The sequence below is a fragment of the Scaptodrosophila lebanonensis genome, unplaced genomic scaffold, assembly GCF_003285725.1.
Source record: "Scaptodrosophila lebanonensis strain 11010-0011.00,11010-0021.00 unplaced genomic scaffold, SlebRS2 tig00000024-arrow-pilon, whole genome shotgun sequence".
Taxonomy (NCBI): domain Eukaryota; kingdom Metazoa; phylum Arthropoda; class Insecta; order Diptera; family Drosophilidae; genus Scaptodrosophila; species Scaptodrosophila lebanonensis.
In genome coordinates, this window is record NW_022060538.1 from 3,525,005 (window position 1) to 3,540,942 (window position 15,938).

General features: G+C 36.5%; 3 protein-coding genes across 4 annotated transcripts; 2 read left to right on the forward strand and 1 right to left on the reverse strand.

The window, feature by feature from the left end:
* Nucleotides 1-625: 625 nt before the first annotated feature.
* Nucleotides 626-1,032, reverse strand: LOC115621708. Its single transcript, XM_030515416.1, has 2 exons — nt 962-1,032; nt 626-894 (listed from the first exon to the last, which is right to left on the reverse strand). Exons 1-2 carry the CDS (start codon nt 969-971, stop codon nt 626-628), a joined length of 279 nt encoding a protein of 92 aa, XP_030371276.1. The 5' UTR covers nt 972-1,032.
* A 2,106-nt stretch (nt 1,033-3,138) lies between these two features.
* LOC115621932 lies at nt 3,139-3,640 on the forward strand. Its single transcript, XM_030515780.1, has 2 exons — nt 3,139-3,190; nt 3,318-3,640. The coding sequence occupies exons 1-2, from the start codon at nt 3,139-3,141 to the stop codon at nt 3,590-3,592; spliced, it is 327 nt and encodes a 108-aa protein (XP_030371640.1). The 3' UTR covers nt 3,593-3,640.
* Nucleotides 3,641-13,577: 9,937 nt separating this feature from the next.
* Nucleotides 13,578-15,547, forward strand: LOC115621371 (serine/arginine repetitive matrix protein 2-like). 2 transcript variants are annotated; one of them, XM_030514997.1, is made up of 3 exons: nt 13,578-13,912; nt 13,970-14,377; nt 14,486-15,547. In XM_030514997.1, exons 1-3 carry the CDS (start codon nt 13,663-13,665, stop codon nt 15,358-15,360), a joined length of 1,533 nt encoding a protein of 510 aa, XP_030370857.1. In that variant the 5' UTR covers nt 13,578-13,662; the 3' UTR covers nt 15,361-15,547. The 2 variants fall into 2 exon arrangements, with proteins under 2 accessions (XP_030370857.1, XP_030370858.1); XM_030514998.1 differs by having other exon boundaries at nt 14,499-15,547.
* The last annotated feature ends 391 nt before the right edge of the window (nt 15,548-15,938 follow it).

A 15,938-nucleotide genomic window follows, 5' to 3' on the forward strand; every position in this document is an offset into this window, starting at 1 on the left:
GTTGATGGTAAATAATGGGCTTTAATTTATTTTAAGCCTCAGTGCAAGTTCCTTGGATCTTATAGCTAATTAATGTTGTGATCTGAATATAGAAAAGGACTTGACATTTTTTACATTTCCATAACCATTACTCAAAGTACGTTTCACTTGAAAATGGTAGTGTGGGCCTGGGAGTTTTCTAAGTTCTTCAATATCTTTAATATTATATTCCCGATCACATCCATACCCATCAAGTAGCATCTAAACTGCATATAAGCCATAAACGTAAGCAAATTCAATTGCCTAATCGTGGCCGTTGGCATTAAAATGCTGAGATAAAGTCATGGCTAAGAAATCCGAGACAGCTAGTGTCATTTGCAATACTCATAAACTAATGGTGAAAAATGTTTTCGATACATTAAAGCAGGTTGAAATTTCGGTCGTTCTATATGTCTCCCATATAAACCATTCTTGGCTTGATTTTAAAATATTCACTCAGTCAGTGAGCTGTAGCCAAGCTCTTATATGAACCCTCTCGATTCTTTTCTAGATACTAACCATATGCGAAATAAGCTTTCAATTTAATTGCAGTTATCAGAATTGGGTGGCATACATTTATTGGTTTAGTGTTCATAATGTCAGCGCCTTAGGCCACAGTGGGTGGCAATTCGGGTTGCTTCCAGATGTAGCTGGCCCATGGGATGCATTCCTTCAACAAGTGCATGTAGGCCAGACCATCGGGGCAATCGATCTCTGTGGCAGGAACGCCCTCTGTCTGGCAAAGCCAATACTTGGCCGGATCGAAGTGATGTGGATAGGTCTGTCCGATTTCCGATGGGTCTCGGCAGGCAGAACGACCGGCATCAGCGTTCACTGTGACAATGATGGTAGCCAAGATGGCGCACAGGGCAAATACTGAAAATAATAAGAAAGTTTTTGAGAATGGAGATATATTATAGTAGTTAAACTTTCATATACCCACCAGCTTTCATGATTGTAATGAGAAAGTTTCTATCTAAACACAAATAGAAAATGTGCGGTTCACAGTGGGAGGCTGGCACTTTTATACTCCTGGCCATACTCACAAAAAAGTCAAAATTGCCGGCCCAATTGCGCAATGCACGCGCATCCGCTGCGTTGATTTTTATCAAAAATCAGAATACAAGGTTTCTGATAACAAGCACTACGCAAAATGGAAGGAAGAAAGCGATAAGAATTTATATAGAGATATATTTAGAATTTACTTTGCAAATTAATTGCATTGAAGATGGACTTTGAAAATGTACGAAAATTCGATTTGAATTCCCTTAAATTATATCTATTACATACTTGTAAAGAGCTTCTGCAATTCTGAATATTTTAAATAAAAAAAATGTAGTAAAGCTTATGTTATTTTTAAAATTTATTTTACCAAATAGTGCTTAGAAAGCATTAATAGTAGAGTTGTACCTTTCATTACTACTCTCCCGCTTTTATTATAATATTATATATTATAAGTATATATTTAAACGGGCAAATATATACTTTATCATTTATCATTGCTACTATTACCTGTAAGCCACGCGAAACAGATATATTGACTTATCGGGATGCAAAGCGCCAATTTCTCCAACATCTTGATTGCTTATGTTAATTTACATAATACAAGTATAACATTTATATAATATAACATTTCCTTTTTTTTTTCAATAATATGCAAAGCTGAATAATGCTCAAACAATTTAAGTATTTACTGTCGGCGTGGCGGTATCTGAGAGATGCCAATGTCATATGAACAACACTATTAAATGAAAATTGTACTTACATTTTTACGACCCTTCCAAGACACGTCGAACTCTTCTTCTCTTTAACTTACTTTAATTATTGCTATTTTTAATGTACTACTATATGCATAGAAACAGTTGAGAGCTCTTATCAAGTTGTAAGTGAGGGAACCCAGAGATAAAGTTCGGTTCAATTTATCATCATGCTTCAATATCAACAGTGTAATGCGTCTGTTGTTGCTATGTATTACATTTTATTGATAGACCCGCATTGTTGACAATAAATATTGATTGACAGCTTGTCGAGCTTCACTTCATTTGCTACTATTCGCAAAAATGGATACGAACAGCATTAATACTTTTAATGTAAATTCATTTAAATTGCGAAACACCAATAACAGCAGACGTTGATTTTTTCTGTAAGGGATGTTTGAATTTCTGTTTTTCCTATTTGTTTTTATTTTCCATTTTGTGTTTGTTAAATATGTATTTTATTTTGCATTCATATTAACTTTTTTTTGGTTTGTTTCGGCGACTGCTGCCGAGAGCGTTTTATTTTTTGTTCGCCAGCTACTTGACCAACATAAATAGGCAAGTGTGGATGCAAAAAATCATCACGAAACACAACCACAAAACACTTAATAGCAAAACTTTAAAGCCGACCAAAAAGGCTAAAAAGAAACGAAAACTAAAATCGCTTACAAAATGCTTAAAGTGTAATTACAGTTTCCGCGTTGAAGACGAAGCTGTGGCAGCATTGCCAACAAAGGGGGACAGGTGTTGCCAATCGAGCGGAGGGGACTATGCCGCCAAGCGTTTGACAACATTGGCGGCGATGATGAAGTTTTAAGTATGTGTGATTGTTGCTGCGGGTGCTTTCTTTGTTTCGTTGGACATTTCGTCAAAGCCTATTATCGTTTAAGGCGATACGCTTTAAGCTAATAAACTTATTATGTCTGATGCGGCTGGCCGGTTGCACAAACCCCAAACAGCTCGCACGCATATTGTTAACACAAAATGGCTGCCTATCGACGCGTGTCCAAAATTAGCGCTATTTCAATAGTTCTAAGTGCTTTTACTTGTGCGCCATTTCCTACTAACATGCACCTTGTGCTGATAAGCCTTCGCAGATGCCCGGGCATCCACTTTCGCAACACTATAAATATGCTGCTGTTTTACCGAAAAGTGTAGCATTTCACTCAGTGCACAATCAAAATGCATAAAGGTGAGCAAATAGGGTCTAAGTACTACTAAGTACTAGCAACACACCATCAAAAATATCCTATTTTGAGTAACGATTGCCAAAAAAAATATACTAACTGCTACTTGATCATTTTTATAATCCGAATTCAGTATTAAATTCTGTCAGATCGGATAGTTCATTGTTTAAATGACAATGACAACTATAAAATCATTCTGTAAAGAGACAATTGAAAATTGTGAAAAAAGTATTAGCATTGTCATAAAACTAAAGTGCTTTAAATCATTTTTGATAAACTCTAGACAGCCTCATTAACTATTAATTTATCTCTTTAAAATTTCTGTGATTAATTTTCTTTCTTTTAATCCCCACAGCCACTCTTGCCTGTTGCCTGTTTTTGGGACTTTTCTTGGCCTACGCCTCCGCCTATAATGGCCAGGATATCTATGCCGAGCCCAACTGCGCCATTGTTACCGATCATGACCGTAAATTCCGTGACATATCCGATCCAACTCACTACTGGGTGTGCTATGAGGGCAAGGAGAAGGCCGACTATGTGCAGTGTCCCGATAACTATGCCTTCATGGAGAATCTCCAGCTCTGCGTTGTATGGGAGGAATGGAAGTGGATTGAACCTTACACCAAATAAACAGTGCAGTGGCTGACCTTTTAACCTATGTCCTGCATAGAAAAGCGTAACAACTTTGCCTTGACTTTTATTACTATTATGAATTATTTTGTGCTAAGGAGAAGCGAACGGCTTCCTTGTTTGTCATTTAGTTTAGCAGACCTTTGGATTTGATTTGATTTGATTTGATTTGATGTACAGATTTGGGGCTGTGGTGGTTTACGAAGTTGGTCGTTGTGTTACAGCTAAATACATAATAATTAATTAACTAACTACATGCCAGAACTTTCTGCTCCTCTTACATCACCTAATGATAAACTGATAAAATGATGATAAATTGTGCACAGAAAGAGAATTACGAGAGAGTGATTCAGTGGAGCTGTATTGGCAAATTCAAAATTCGAAACTTATCAGCAAACTTTTGTTTTCAGAGCCACATAAATAAATGGCTCAGTCAATTTTAATAATCAAAAGACTGACATAACTTAGCAAGTGAGAAAATATTAAGCCATTACTCTCTATATGGTTAAATTATAAAGAAAGATATTTGAATCATGTTAGAGGAAGGTTAATGGATCATAAATATGCCCTCTAAACTGTGGATACTTAAAAATGTATTCTAAAAAAAATAATGGTAAAGATACCTGCTTAGCTGTTTTATATATTTTCTTCTGCATAACGATTGAGTCAATCTGGAAGGATTAATTTTATTAAAAAATTGACGTCTACATGAGCTAATTAAAATTATTATTATAAGAGATAGCGAAGTTTACAAAACTAAACTAACTTAGATGGTATAGCGCTGGCTGCGAGGCGTTCGGCTTGAGTTAATTAAAATAGTTCCTTATCAATAATGAAACTATTAATTTTTCTTCAAGAGACAGAGTCAGTGACTGAATCGTAGTTAGAATCATTACTATTGCTAGCGAGGCATAATAGCTTGTGACAGACTCAGGAATACTTACGAAGTCAGAAGAAGGAGAAGTATACTATATATCTGGTTTCCCTATTGAATTTTTATCTGATTTAAAGAGCTACAAATAATATAATAGGGGATCTAGGGATTCATAACATATGTACATATATCAGTGGTTTGATAAATATATCCATATATGTATATAAATATGCCTCTGTTACATGTATGTACGTAAATCATATTATTTATTCCTTTTTATACTTTTCCAGTTCTCCGTGTTTGCATATGTATGTCATGATTAGTCCCATACAAGTTTATCTACAGATATACCGTTACTTCCTAAAACTTTTAATTAACAATGTTGCCAAACGATTCGGTAAACTTTTTCAATTGTTTTCATAAAATATATTCATATGGGAGACCTTCAATATTGAAGTTGGCACAAACATTTTAAATTTTTGCCTTGCAGTTTCTAATTGTTGAATAAGTATGATGGTTCAGGGTGCTCATATGCTTGGTTTAATTAGGCCTTTGTCTATATTTATTATATGTAGATATATGGAGAATTTTGATTTTAAAAATTAAAATTGATTAAACAATGGTGGGTTTACTAAATAATGGTATGGTGTTTTCTTTTTATAAAAAATAAGTGTTCAAAGTACAGCTTTGCTATTGAACATAAGTAGGCAAGATAAGTATTTACTTAGCAGGCATTAATTTCATAACTCACGCCTGTCAATGTGTGTGCGCAATCAATTAGGAATGCCAATTATGCTGAACTTTTAATTAAAACAAAACTGCCAGGCAACCAGCCGGATAATTTCCCATGAGCTAGTTATGTGGATGGCATTGACTGTATTTTCATATCGCACACACCACAAACAAGCAACAACAACACAAAGGCACACAGAGATATGTGATATCACATTCGGGCCCTTACAGGCATTCAGACATATATAAATACCTATGATACATACATATGTCTGATAAATGAAAATTAGGTACTATGTGTGTGTGTGTTGGTGTTGCGCTTGCTTGTACGGTTATCTAACACCTTCGATTGCCAATCAAAGTTGATGATGGCGATGCCGCTGCTACCGCTACCACAATCAATCAACTTATTTTGTACATTGCCAGCATATTCATTCAATCTTCACGGCTGGCAAGAGGGCACGCACACGCACTCGCACTCGCACTCGCATTTGCACTCGCACCGGCGCTCGGAGCGACTACTGCTCCAATTTGGGGGCTTAACAGAGCCCGTACTCGTATTTGTGTTTTACTTTATTTCAATTCAACATTTTTCATAAGTAAAAGTCATAAATATCAAAGTAAAGGCATCAACAACTAACCAACATTGGTGTGCACACACATTAAAAGTGAAAAGTACTTCAATAAATTTTGTTAGAAATCATTGCGGGCCGTAAAGTGAATAACAAGTAAATGTGTCTGACATTTATTCCCAGTGTCTGCTGTCTGGCTGTTTGTCCGTCAGTCTCTTGTCCATTTGTCCGTGTGTGTGAATTGAAGTTGTTAGACAAGGCAAGGGCCCTTGAGGTGCTCATCAATGAACGGCATCATAAATGTTAACCGTGTTTGTTTTAACGTTTTATAAGGTCTTTGAGTTGCGCCGTGGAGGAGACGGCTGCTGCTGCTCAAATTAGGCATTACATGTTGTCACTTGGCCAAAAGAAAGTTTAAAAACTGTTGCAGCAGCAGCGGCCTTGAGAGTGCGCCCATACATTTGTCATTAGACAGTGGCTTGCTTCAAGGAAAGTGGCGGCAAATAAATATAAATAGGATGTCATATTCATGCTTAAGAGAAATAACTTTATTGATTGAAATAAGAATGAGTTTTGAAACAAGTACAATTTATCTTGATACCATAGCTTTGCTAGCTCTCTTACGATCCTTGCGAATTTGAATCAAATTTGTACATACCTGGATAAAGTCGAAGAAGCAATAGTTTTTAAACCTTAAAAAAGAGAGTGACATTTTCAAAAAAGATAGGATAAACTTAAGCAATTAACTCACATTATGTTGAGCTCAGGATGTTCAAAAAATTCTTCATATTGCACTATAGGATTTACTTTTCATCCGATAGTAAATCAATCAGCTGCTGGGATAATAAAGAATTGTAATTTTTATTGGACTTGAAGATTAAACTGAAAAGGCATTTCACACTGATATTAAATAGATAGATTCGACAGAACTCTTCTTACATATAATTGAATTTTAAGAACAGCAACCGAAAGCAAAATGTTGAATAAATCTCTACTAATTACTAGATTTAACGTTTGTGTATTCCCATTATTCTTTAATATTTTAAAAATTCTTCATCCCTGTTTATGAATTTTTCAAGCATGGAAATGTCGCTTTAAATTGTAGCCATTGGGCTGTGGGGAAGTATATTCTTTTAAATATATTCTTAAGTTTATAGATAAACCTAAACTTGTTTATCTATGATTCCAAAAAGATTGGATTATGATTTTCCAAATTTTCAAAGCTAAGCCTTAACTGGAAAGTAAAACAAAGTAAGTCTCTCCACATGCCTGCTTTAAAGTTGGCTTTTGTTACCGATTATTGTGACACGGACCACTGTGCGTAGCTTATCAGTTGTTTAGATAAAAAGAGTCAGCCAGTCAGTATTGCTGCGGCTGCTGCTGCCGACAATGAGCATTAAAAACAAAGGCAATATACTTGTGAGCTCGTACTGACCACCAATCACAAATTTGGTAAGACAAATAGCAGCAAGTTTTGTTATTTTAATTACTAAAGCCTGTGCGTGGGTTTTAATTATTTTTCTTTTATCAGCTGGCAGCATCGAAATCAAATGCTAAGTATTGCCGTGCTCTGCTCATTTGTTTGTCTTTCTGGGTTAAGTTGGTGCGCTCGAAATATGCTACAAAATTGTATTGTATTGTATTGTTCAGTTATTGTGTATATGAAGCGGCGTCAACACCACCAATAGCAACCACACTTGGGCGCAATTACACGACGATTACGATTATGTGTTTATGATTTCTTCAACATTTTGTGTCTAGTTGTGCAAATAAAACAAACGGCAACATAAAATATTGTATGGCCCGCAATACAAAGAAAAAAGTACAAAAACTTGCAGCTGTTGGCGCTGCGACATTGAACTAATTTTTTTCTCGTTTTCGGCCTCTTTCAAACGTAATTTTTATTGTATTGTAGTAGAAAATAAATATGCGCTTAAATGTTGAAGCGTGCTTGATGCTTAAAGTGAACTCCAACAGCATTCAAAAACCAATCAATGATCGTATTAACAATTGTTTTCGCTTGCGACAAAGCACTGCTAGGGCATGCGGGCCTATGAGAATATCACGTATACGTCATTAGCGCTCAGCTAATGATCGATAAGATGACTGAGACTGAGTACCAAATAAAGATGTGCACAGTTGTTATTCTCGAGTGCGTCATATTGAATGACAAAGAATTATACATTTTCATTTGCAAAATGTTAGTCTTTTGAATGCCCAATGGACCCTGAGAATAATTTTAAAATATCAATCTCTGACTTGCACAAAATGTTCAGTCATTCTTGAATTATTTATGTAATTTATACTATAATAGTCTACTTTAAAAAGGACACCAGTAAAACACTAAAACCTTATGTGGTGTCCCTAGATCTTATAGTCTCTGTGATGTAGGTGTTCATACGGACAGACTGGCAGAAGGACAGGCAGGCAAACAGATAGGGCTAAATCGATTCAGCTTGGCATGCTGATCAAACATATACGATTATATATTTTGTGGTATCTCCTCTCATGTCTCCTTCTGCATTTATGTTTTAGGTACAGAGTTAAAAAATTGTCATGTCGCTGAAGTACTTTTAGCGACTAGTCTCTTTATTTGAATTAGTTGGTTGCTTTTGGTTTTTGGCATCGAAATTTTAGTTAGCTTTGTAAAAAATATAATCATTGAAATAGTACGGTCAGACCCTTTTTATTTTCGTAATTATAATAAATGAGTGACATTTTGGACCATTTGCAAATTTTAATTAGAATGGGTAACTCGTTAAAGGTCTGTCGCTGTCGCCGCTTTTGATTGATAGCGGCGTTGATTTGCCTGATAAAAAACACACAAATATAACATTCTATTTATGTATATACCTACTCGTATGTGCCAAAGGTACGGCTGTCAGTCAGACAAATGACAAATTGACATGTCGCAAAAATGATAAATCTCCCGACAGACAGGCAGACGACATGTTGGAAAACGGACAGAAAGAGCTAACGGCGAACCAAAAGCAAATCGAAACGACCTTACATTAAGCTGATAAATAAATTCAAAGCAGAAACGTTGAGTGACGTCTACACAAACGCCTCCAATGTGGCCCCAGACTTGAAGCACCTGCAGGCTTATATTTATTATGCCTACAACATAATCTAGCGGAAGCACTCGTCGCCATCTCTTTGGCATAGGTCAAAGTTCACGGCGGCCATCAGCGACGATGCGCAGATGCCACAGAATTCAATGCTAAAATACGCTGCTGACATCATAGTCGTTATTTTACCATTACCCAAATGTCGAGCCCTGAATACTGATAAGCTACTAAATGAATAATTGAGCAATTGTAAAAAATTTGCAATGTTTTCAAAAACAAAGACACAAACCTGACCCAACACATGTGCAGGTTTAATTCATTTTTCCATTATTCGCTCTTCGTATCAAGTGTTGAGATTTGTTTGCTTTTTATATTTAGTTTGAATTATTTAAGGTCTGACGTACTTCGCCTACACTCAAAAAAATTAAAAACAATAAACTCGCATTCACTCGCACATTTAAATATTTATACACCGAATAAAATATTTTTACCATCGATTTTTAACCAAAATGTGGTTTAATAAATATAAGAATATAAAGTGTGCACGTTTCAATTTCGATTAATCATCTTTAAATCATCTTTAATATTTTTCAGCATACCAAGCATACTTTGTTTTTAATATTATTAAAATAGAAATAAGTTCTTAGTTAAATTTACCATGTTAATATTTTATTTAAAAACCAAATACATATTAGAACAATAAAGAGAATAGGACAATAGTTTTCTTTGAGTGCACATGGAATCGATAATCGTCCAAATTGAATGCTATTGAAGTGACAGCATCAAAATGTTTGTCAAAATGTTTGTCAAAATGATTGTCAAAATGTCGAATCCCTTTTAAAAGTATTAATTTCGCACAATCTGTTAGAGTGCTTGAGCTTAATTGAAAGGGATTATTGGGCGATTTAGACCTATCGGAAAATGGAGAACAATTTATTCTTACAAAACTGCTTGTTTTGAAAATGTTCTAAAGTTCCAATTTCCAAATTGTTCAGTAATGGAACTTTACTATTGATAAGGAATAATCTGTCAGCTGTATAGGCTGGTGGTTTAAAGCTGTCATTGTATTCATGCTGCCCAAAAGGTGGATATTAAAACTTGTGGTGCAAGTTTGTGGCACTGCCTCGCGCCAACGGCTTAAATTATATAGAGTACCAACTACAGTCAATAAGGCTTAAGGGAGATTTACAATTGGAGAATAATTTGCAAGACACTAAAAGTGTCTAAACTAAACTCAAAACAAATACCAAATATCTTTATTTTAATATGAGAATCATGGGAGCACCTTTTAATCCAATTGCATTAAACTATCATTTTTTTTTTATTAATTTTTACTCATTTTTAGCTCATAGCTATATAATATGGCTCCTGGGATTTTCCGTCAATCATAACAACGGACGAAACAATTTTAAGTCCCTATTCTGCAAAGGCTCTAACTTAGTAAGCTACTTACATATATGCACATTTTTTTAACGAAAAGTTGTATCTTTTTTTTACATTCGCGAAAAAACTTATTTAATCGTTTCATTTTTAATGTTGCTAATAAAGTTGTCTCAGACTTTTAACAATTAGATTGACTTAATAAAAAAACATTGGCTTTTATGCTGTATTTATGGAATTAGTTAATTAGATAAACGTGTAGGAGCCCTTTTTATGTTTTCCAGAGTTCGTTTTAGAATACTTGTATAAGATTTTCATTACATTTTAATGTGGATTTGTTGAAAAATATCTGTTACTAATATCATAATTGAAAAGGCTTTGTGATTTGTTCAACCATAAAAATTATGAGTATGAAGAAACCGCTATTCTTTGTACATAATGAAATTTCCATAGTTTTCAGCGTTGCTTGATGCTTTGACATTCGCAACGGAGACGGCATTTTAATGATGCTTTTAATTAAAATGGTTTTTGTTTAGGTTGAGCCTTTGTTGATTTCAATGTTTTGATTCTTTCAACGGTAAATTTTTAATTCATCATAAGTACGTATGCGTAACTGTATGTTGCAACAATTAATATGCAATGCCGACTGCATTTATTGAGCGAGCAGAAATTTTTCGGTTGAAGCTTTCACCACAGTTGCCCCTTAGTTCCAGTCGCTCAACAAACAGCTGAGCAGTTGATGATGAACCGTTGGAAGTCACAGATGTGTGTGTTGGTGAGCGAAGAGCTGGACTGGAAAGCTGTTGCGTGTCCTATGCCTGGAAACGAATTCATTTCGGTCGCTACCAACAATTAGCCAAGTCAGCTCCGCCTACTGAGCGCATTTGAAAACAACTTTTGCGAATGTACATTTGTATGGCAGGAGAGTATGTGTATGATGAGTATGAATTTTGGCAGTATTGGTGACAAGGCCACACCCACGCAGCCATGTTTGAATGAAATGACAGGCAGACGCCGTGGCTGAAACGAGAAAGTTGCTACCAGCAAGAAGATAAAATGAAATAAAACGAAAGCTTCAAATGTGTGCTTTGTTTCTTAGTATGTACATACATACATACATATGTATGTACTATATATTTATGTGTGTAGGTACGCGGGCGGTAGTGCGATACAAAATGGCAATGAAACACGCTACAATTTGGAAACAAAATATTACACGTTTGTATGTATTTATGTATGTATGTATGAAATGTATGTATGTATGTATGTGTATATGCATATATAGGTTATACATAAAAAGGTAGTTGGGGGGGGGGTTTGTTAAAACATTCAAACTTGTGCAGTCAAATGGTGTGTGTCTGTGTCTGTATATGTGTGGGTTGTGGTAGCTTAAGTAAGGTCATCGAAATGTCAAAAGTTGCATTTTTCGATTTGACATAACAGCGCCGCACGCACACACACACACACACACACACACACCCACACACCTGCAGCGCAACATGCACTCGGCTTGTAGGTTTCACACTTTTTGTGTCATGAATTGTTTGTCCCGTTGACATTTGTTGTGAAAAGCAGCAGCAACAACAACATCACATGCAATGCTGTGTTGTTGTTTTTTTTTTTTTTTTTGTATGTGTGTATGAGTGTGCGTGGGTGGCTTTGACAGCTGCAATTAATTTGCAAACTTTTCCTATTGCTTTTGCGTTTGCGTTGGCGTTGGTGTTCCCATTGCGATGTTTTTCTTCGCACCAAATAGAAAAGACATACGAAAATTTATTGATCGCTTCCACATTGGTAATCTAAGCCCACACCTACATATGTATATGTACATACATACATACATACATATGTATGTGTCCCTTGTGATGCTAGCTCCGCTTGCTCCTGGGTCCTGCCTCTTTGATGTCTGCCATTGCTATAGTTTTGTGCATGTGTATGTATGTATGCGTGTGTGTGTCCCCTCGCGCTCACACTAGCTTACATTTCAACACTTTCGGCAGCCATTTTGATTGAGCTTGCTCCTGCGGTGCGACATTAAAAATTCCACCACTCGTGCAACACATCAAACACACACACACACACACACACACACACACACACACACACACACACACACACACACACACACACACACACACACACACACTCACTACACATACATATACACACTCACCCAGGCCGCTTTGCGCCGGAATTTCTCAATAGATATTTATTGTTCCGTTTTGCGCCTGCCTGCTTCTCAAACTGACATTTCCACTTCCTTTGCTGCTTTGTCTTGTTTGATTTTTGCCTCAACTCGCGCTCTCTTGCTCACACACACACGCACGCATATATATATATATAGACTAGCCCAATGGCTGCCGCACTTTGTTGGCTTTGGTGCCTCGGCTTGCTCCCTAGCTCTTCTTGTCGTTGCCTTACATTCTGCTCTTTTGGGCAAATCGTCTTAATTTTAATTTTATTGTTATAATTCTGTTTGCGCAAATTCCATTATATTTTATTGCCGCAACATGGGTTGGCAGGATCTCGTTGATACTCGCATTTTATGCATTAAGCCATTGTGATTAGGTTGCTCAAGTTTACCGATTGTCTGCCATTATGCAAATACTCAAAGCACAAACAAACAGCACAGAACTGCTCTCCAGGCTCTGAATCATGTGCTTTTGGCTATTTATTTTACCTTTTAATGACTTCCATAAGCCAATTAGCTCAAATATTATATGCATACATAGTGCCTTATATATATATGTATGTATGTATGTACCTTATAGCTCGTTTATCAGCAACTAAGCCTATATCTATGCAATCTTACTAAGTGTGAGCATTGTTCTGTTTCTAATTTCGATTGATCTATGAAGGATGTAGTTTTTAACACATCTCTAAAAATTCGTCTCATTTTTTAAATTGACAACAATAAACATCTATAAACCAGAATTAAATTATGAAATCTCACACTACTTGTTGCTTAGTTCGATATGTGGTTGGGCTAAGGATAGTTATATAATATGTCTATCACGAGCTTATATTATCTAAGCTCATAATATTGGGACGTTCTCAATTCAACTGTATTTTTGATTGATTTTTAACCGATTTTAATTATTTTTTCCATTTGAAAGCTGGTGCCTTCGAATGGTTCCATTTTAATTTGGTCAAGTTCTGATAATGACCTTAAAGATACCTTATTTTGTCCAAATACCTGAAAATTCTATTCCTGAACAGGATGCTGTTACTTCAAAATCATCCCCGAAACATTATTTTTTTACTTTAAGTGACAACAAATTCATTTACTGATCTTGACCTGAAATCGGGTTTTTTGTTCTTAAAATTTGACTTGTTATAGTTCAGTTCATTTACAATTCGTTTCTTGACTCCCTAAAACATATAACTTTTGTTTTTTGTTCGTTTTTTAAATTAGTATATTGTTTTGTTTGTTTATTTGGCACGATGCTGAAACGTTTCGAGGATGGCAGCTTAGTACGCGAAGTGCTGAAGAAGTGTAACAGGCCTTTGACTGCTTCCGAAATTTCACGGGCGATTGCCAGGGCACTAGGTATACCTCTGGCATGTGTAAGGCCGCATATGGCCGGAGTTCTTCGCGACGGTGTACATTGGTCGTTTTTGGTCAAGGACAAGGACAACCTTTATTCATTGCAAGAGACCAAATTGTCAGATTTTGTCGTCGATGCAAATACCGGTAGGTGTATATCACAGAACTGTCATACGTTTTTCAAATGCACGATTAAATCCGTAGGCACGGTCCGCATAAGAAGGAAACCGAGAGCGAAAAGTCAGGAGCCTCAGCACATTATTGCAACCATTGATATAACCCGTTCGGAAAGTACACAGCAGATCGAAAGCGAAAAAAATCATAATGGCGGAAATCAGTCAAAAAACGGAGAATGTTCATCTAATGCGACACAAACAGGACGGAGTTTATCGCGATCTTCAAATGAACTGTGTTCCGAAAAGAAGAAAACAACTAAAAACACGGATCGCCAAACGTCTACAGAACCGTCCCCAAAGAGGCCTTCGTCAACCCCTCCAGGGAAAACATGTCGACAAAAGAAGACCATCAAAAAAGCAAACAGAGGCGATCGTTCAAGGACTGGAAAACGTTCTTTTGGTAGGGGTTGTGCAAAGCCAAAAAATTGTTCCTCGGGTAAGACTAAAAGAAATTTATTTCGCACGGCAAAAAGAAAAAAAAAAAAAATTAGTACTGGACAAAAAAAAATTAGTTTTCTTAAAAGCTTTTCACGTTTTTCAACAGACCCTTGTCGCAGGAAAAAAATTGGTACAGCAAGCAGAAGTATAGGCTGTGAAAGGAATTCGTCACGCTCCTCCTGTAATAGTCCTTCAAAAAGTTCTGCGTGCCCGTCAGCAATGAATTGTGCTGCGGTTCAAAAGCGTTCCGCCAGTAAATGTATGGATCAGCCGAAACGTAGAGGAAGGACTTTATCGCGTCCTTTAAATAAATTGTGTTCCGAAAAGAAGAAAAGAACTAAGAACACGAATCGCCAAAGGTGTCAACAAAAGAAGACCGCCAAAAAGCCAAACCGGAACGTTGGCGGTTGTGCAAGGCCAAAAAAAGATTGCGCTGCGGTTGGAAAGCGTTCCGCCAGTAAATGTGTGGATCATAAAAGTGATCCACCATGCCAGCAAAGTTCTCTTCGAACAAAGGAAAGACAGCGTTCCAAAAGTATATATACGGCTCGTAACGTGAAATCATCACGCTTCCCCAGCCCCTCAGCTGACTTCTGCGCAAAGAAAGAATTTCGAATTAAGATCTCGGATAGCATGCAAGCTGGCCCAAAAGGATTGACTTCAAAATGTAGCCAGGCAAGAAGTGGTAGAGCTTGCTCGGTGGTTGTCAAACAAGAACCAAGCCAAGGCTACCCGGCATGTAGAAGCACCCGTGCGCCTGTTAAAAGAAGTCATTCCGTAAGTGTGAAAAGCGAATCTAAAAGATCAAGTAGTTGTGGTCCTTCAGCACAAAAGAAGTTAAAGAGAAGCAATTCAAATAAATCCCGTCAAGAGGCTGTGAGAAGAAATGCGTCAAGAAGTGCAAGCCCAGCCAGAGCGTGTAAGAGATGCGCGAAACAATGCAAGAAATGCAAGCGTTTAGTCACTCATCAACATAACTGATCAATATTGTAGAATAATTGAAAATCATCAGCGAATCACGAATGAAGCTTTAGTCCAATGTATATGTCCAGATTACTCGTTTCTGCTGGATTTACCGATCTTTACTTATGTAACTACATAAATGTGGTTTTTAAACACGAAAAAAAATTCCAGTTAAACTAACAGAATGTGTGTATTAAAATCTCTTCCATGCGAAATACTTATTGTTATTGTTGAAGGGTATACTGGAATGTGTAAGTGCCAAAAATATGTAATAGGTACAGGAAGGCGTAGTTATCTGTCCGTTTGAAACAAAACTCATTAATAGTATGATGAAAATTCTACTGGAAATAGATTGGTAGTTCGGTATTGTCCGCACAAAAGCGTGGTTGAAAGATTCGACCATAGACTTTATTTTACACACCAATTTAACCATGCCGGCCACATGGCAACAAATTCCAAAAATAAAATAAACTCGTCCTTTCTCGGACCTAGGAGAATCTAGATGCCAACTTTGGTTATTCCAGCTTTTATAGTTTCAGAGATCCTAACGGACGGACATGTCTAGATCGATTTCTCTCGTCATGCTGATTCAGAAT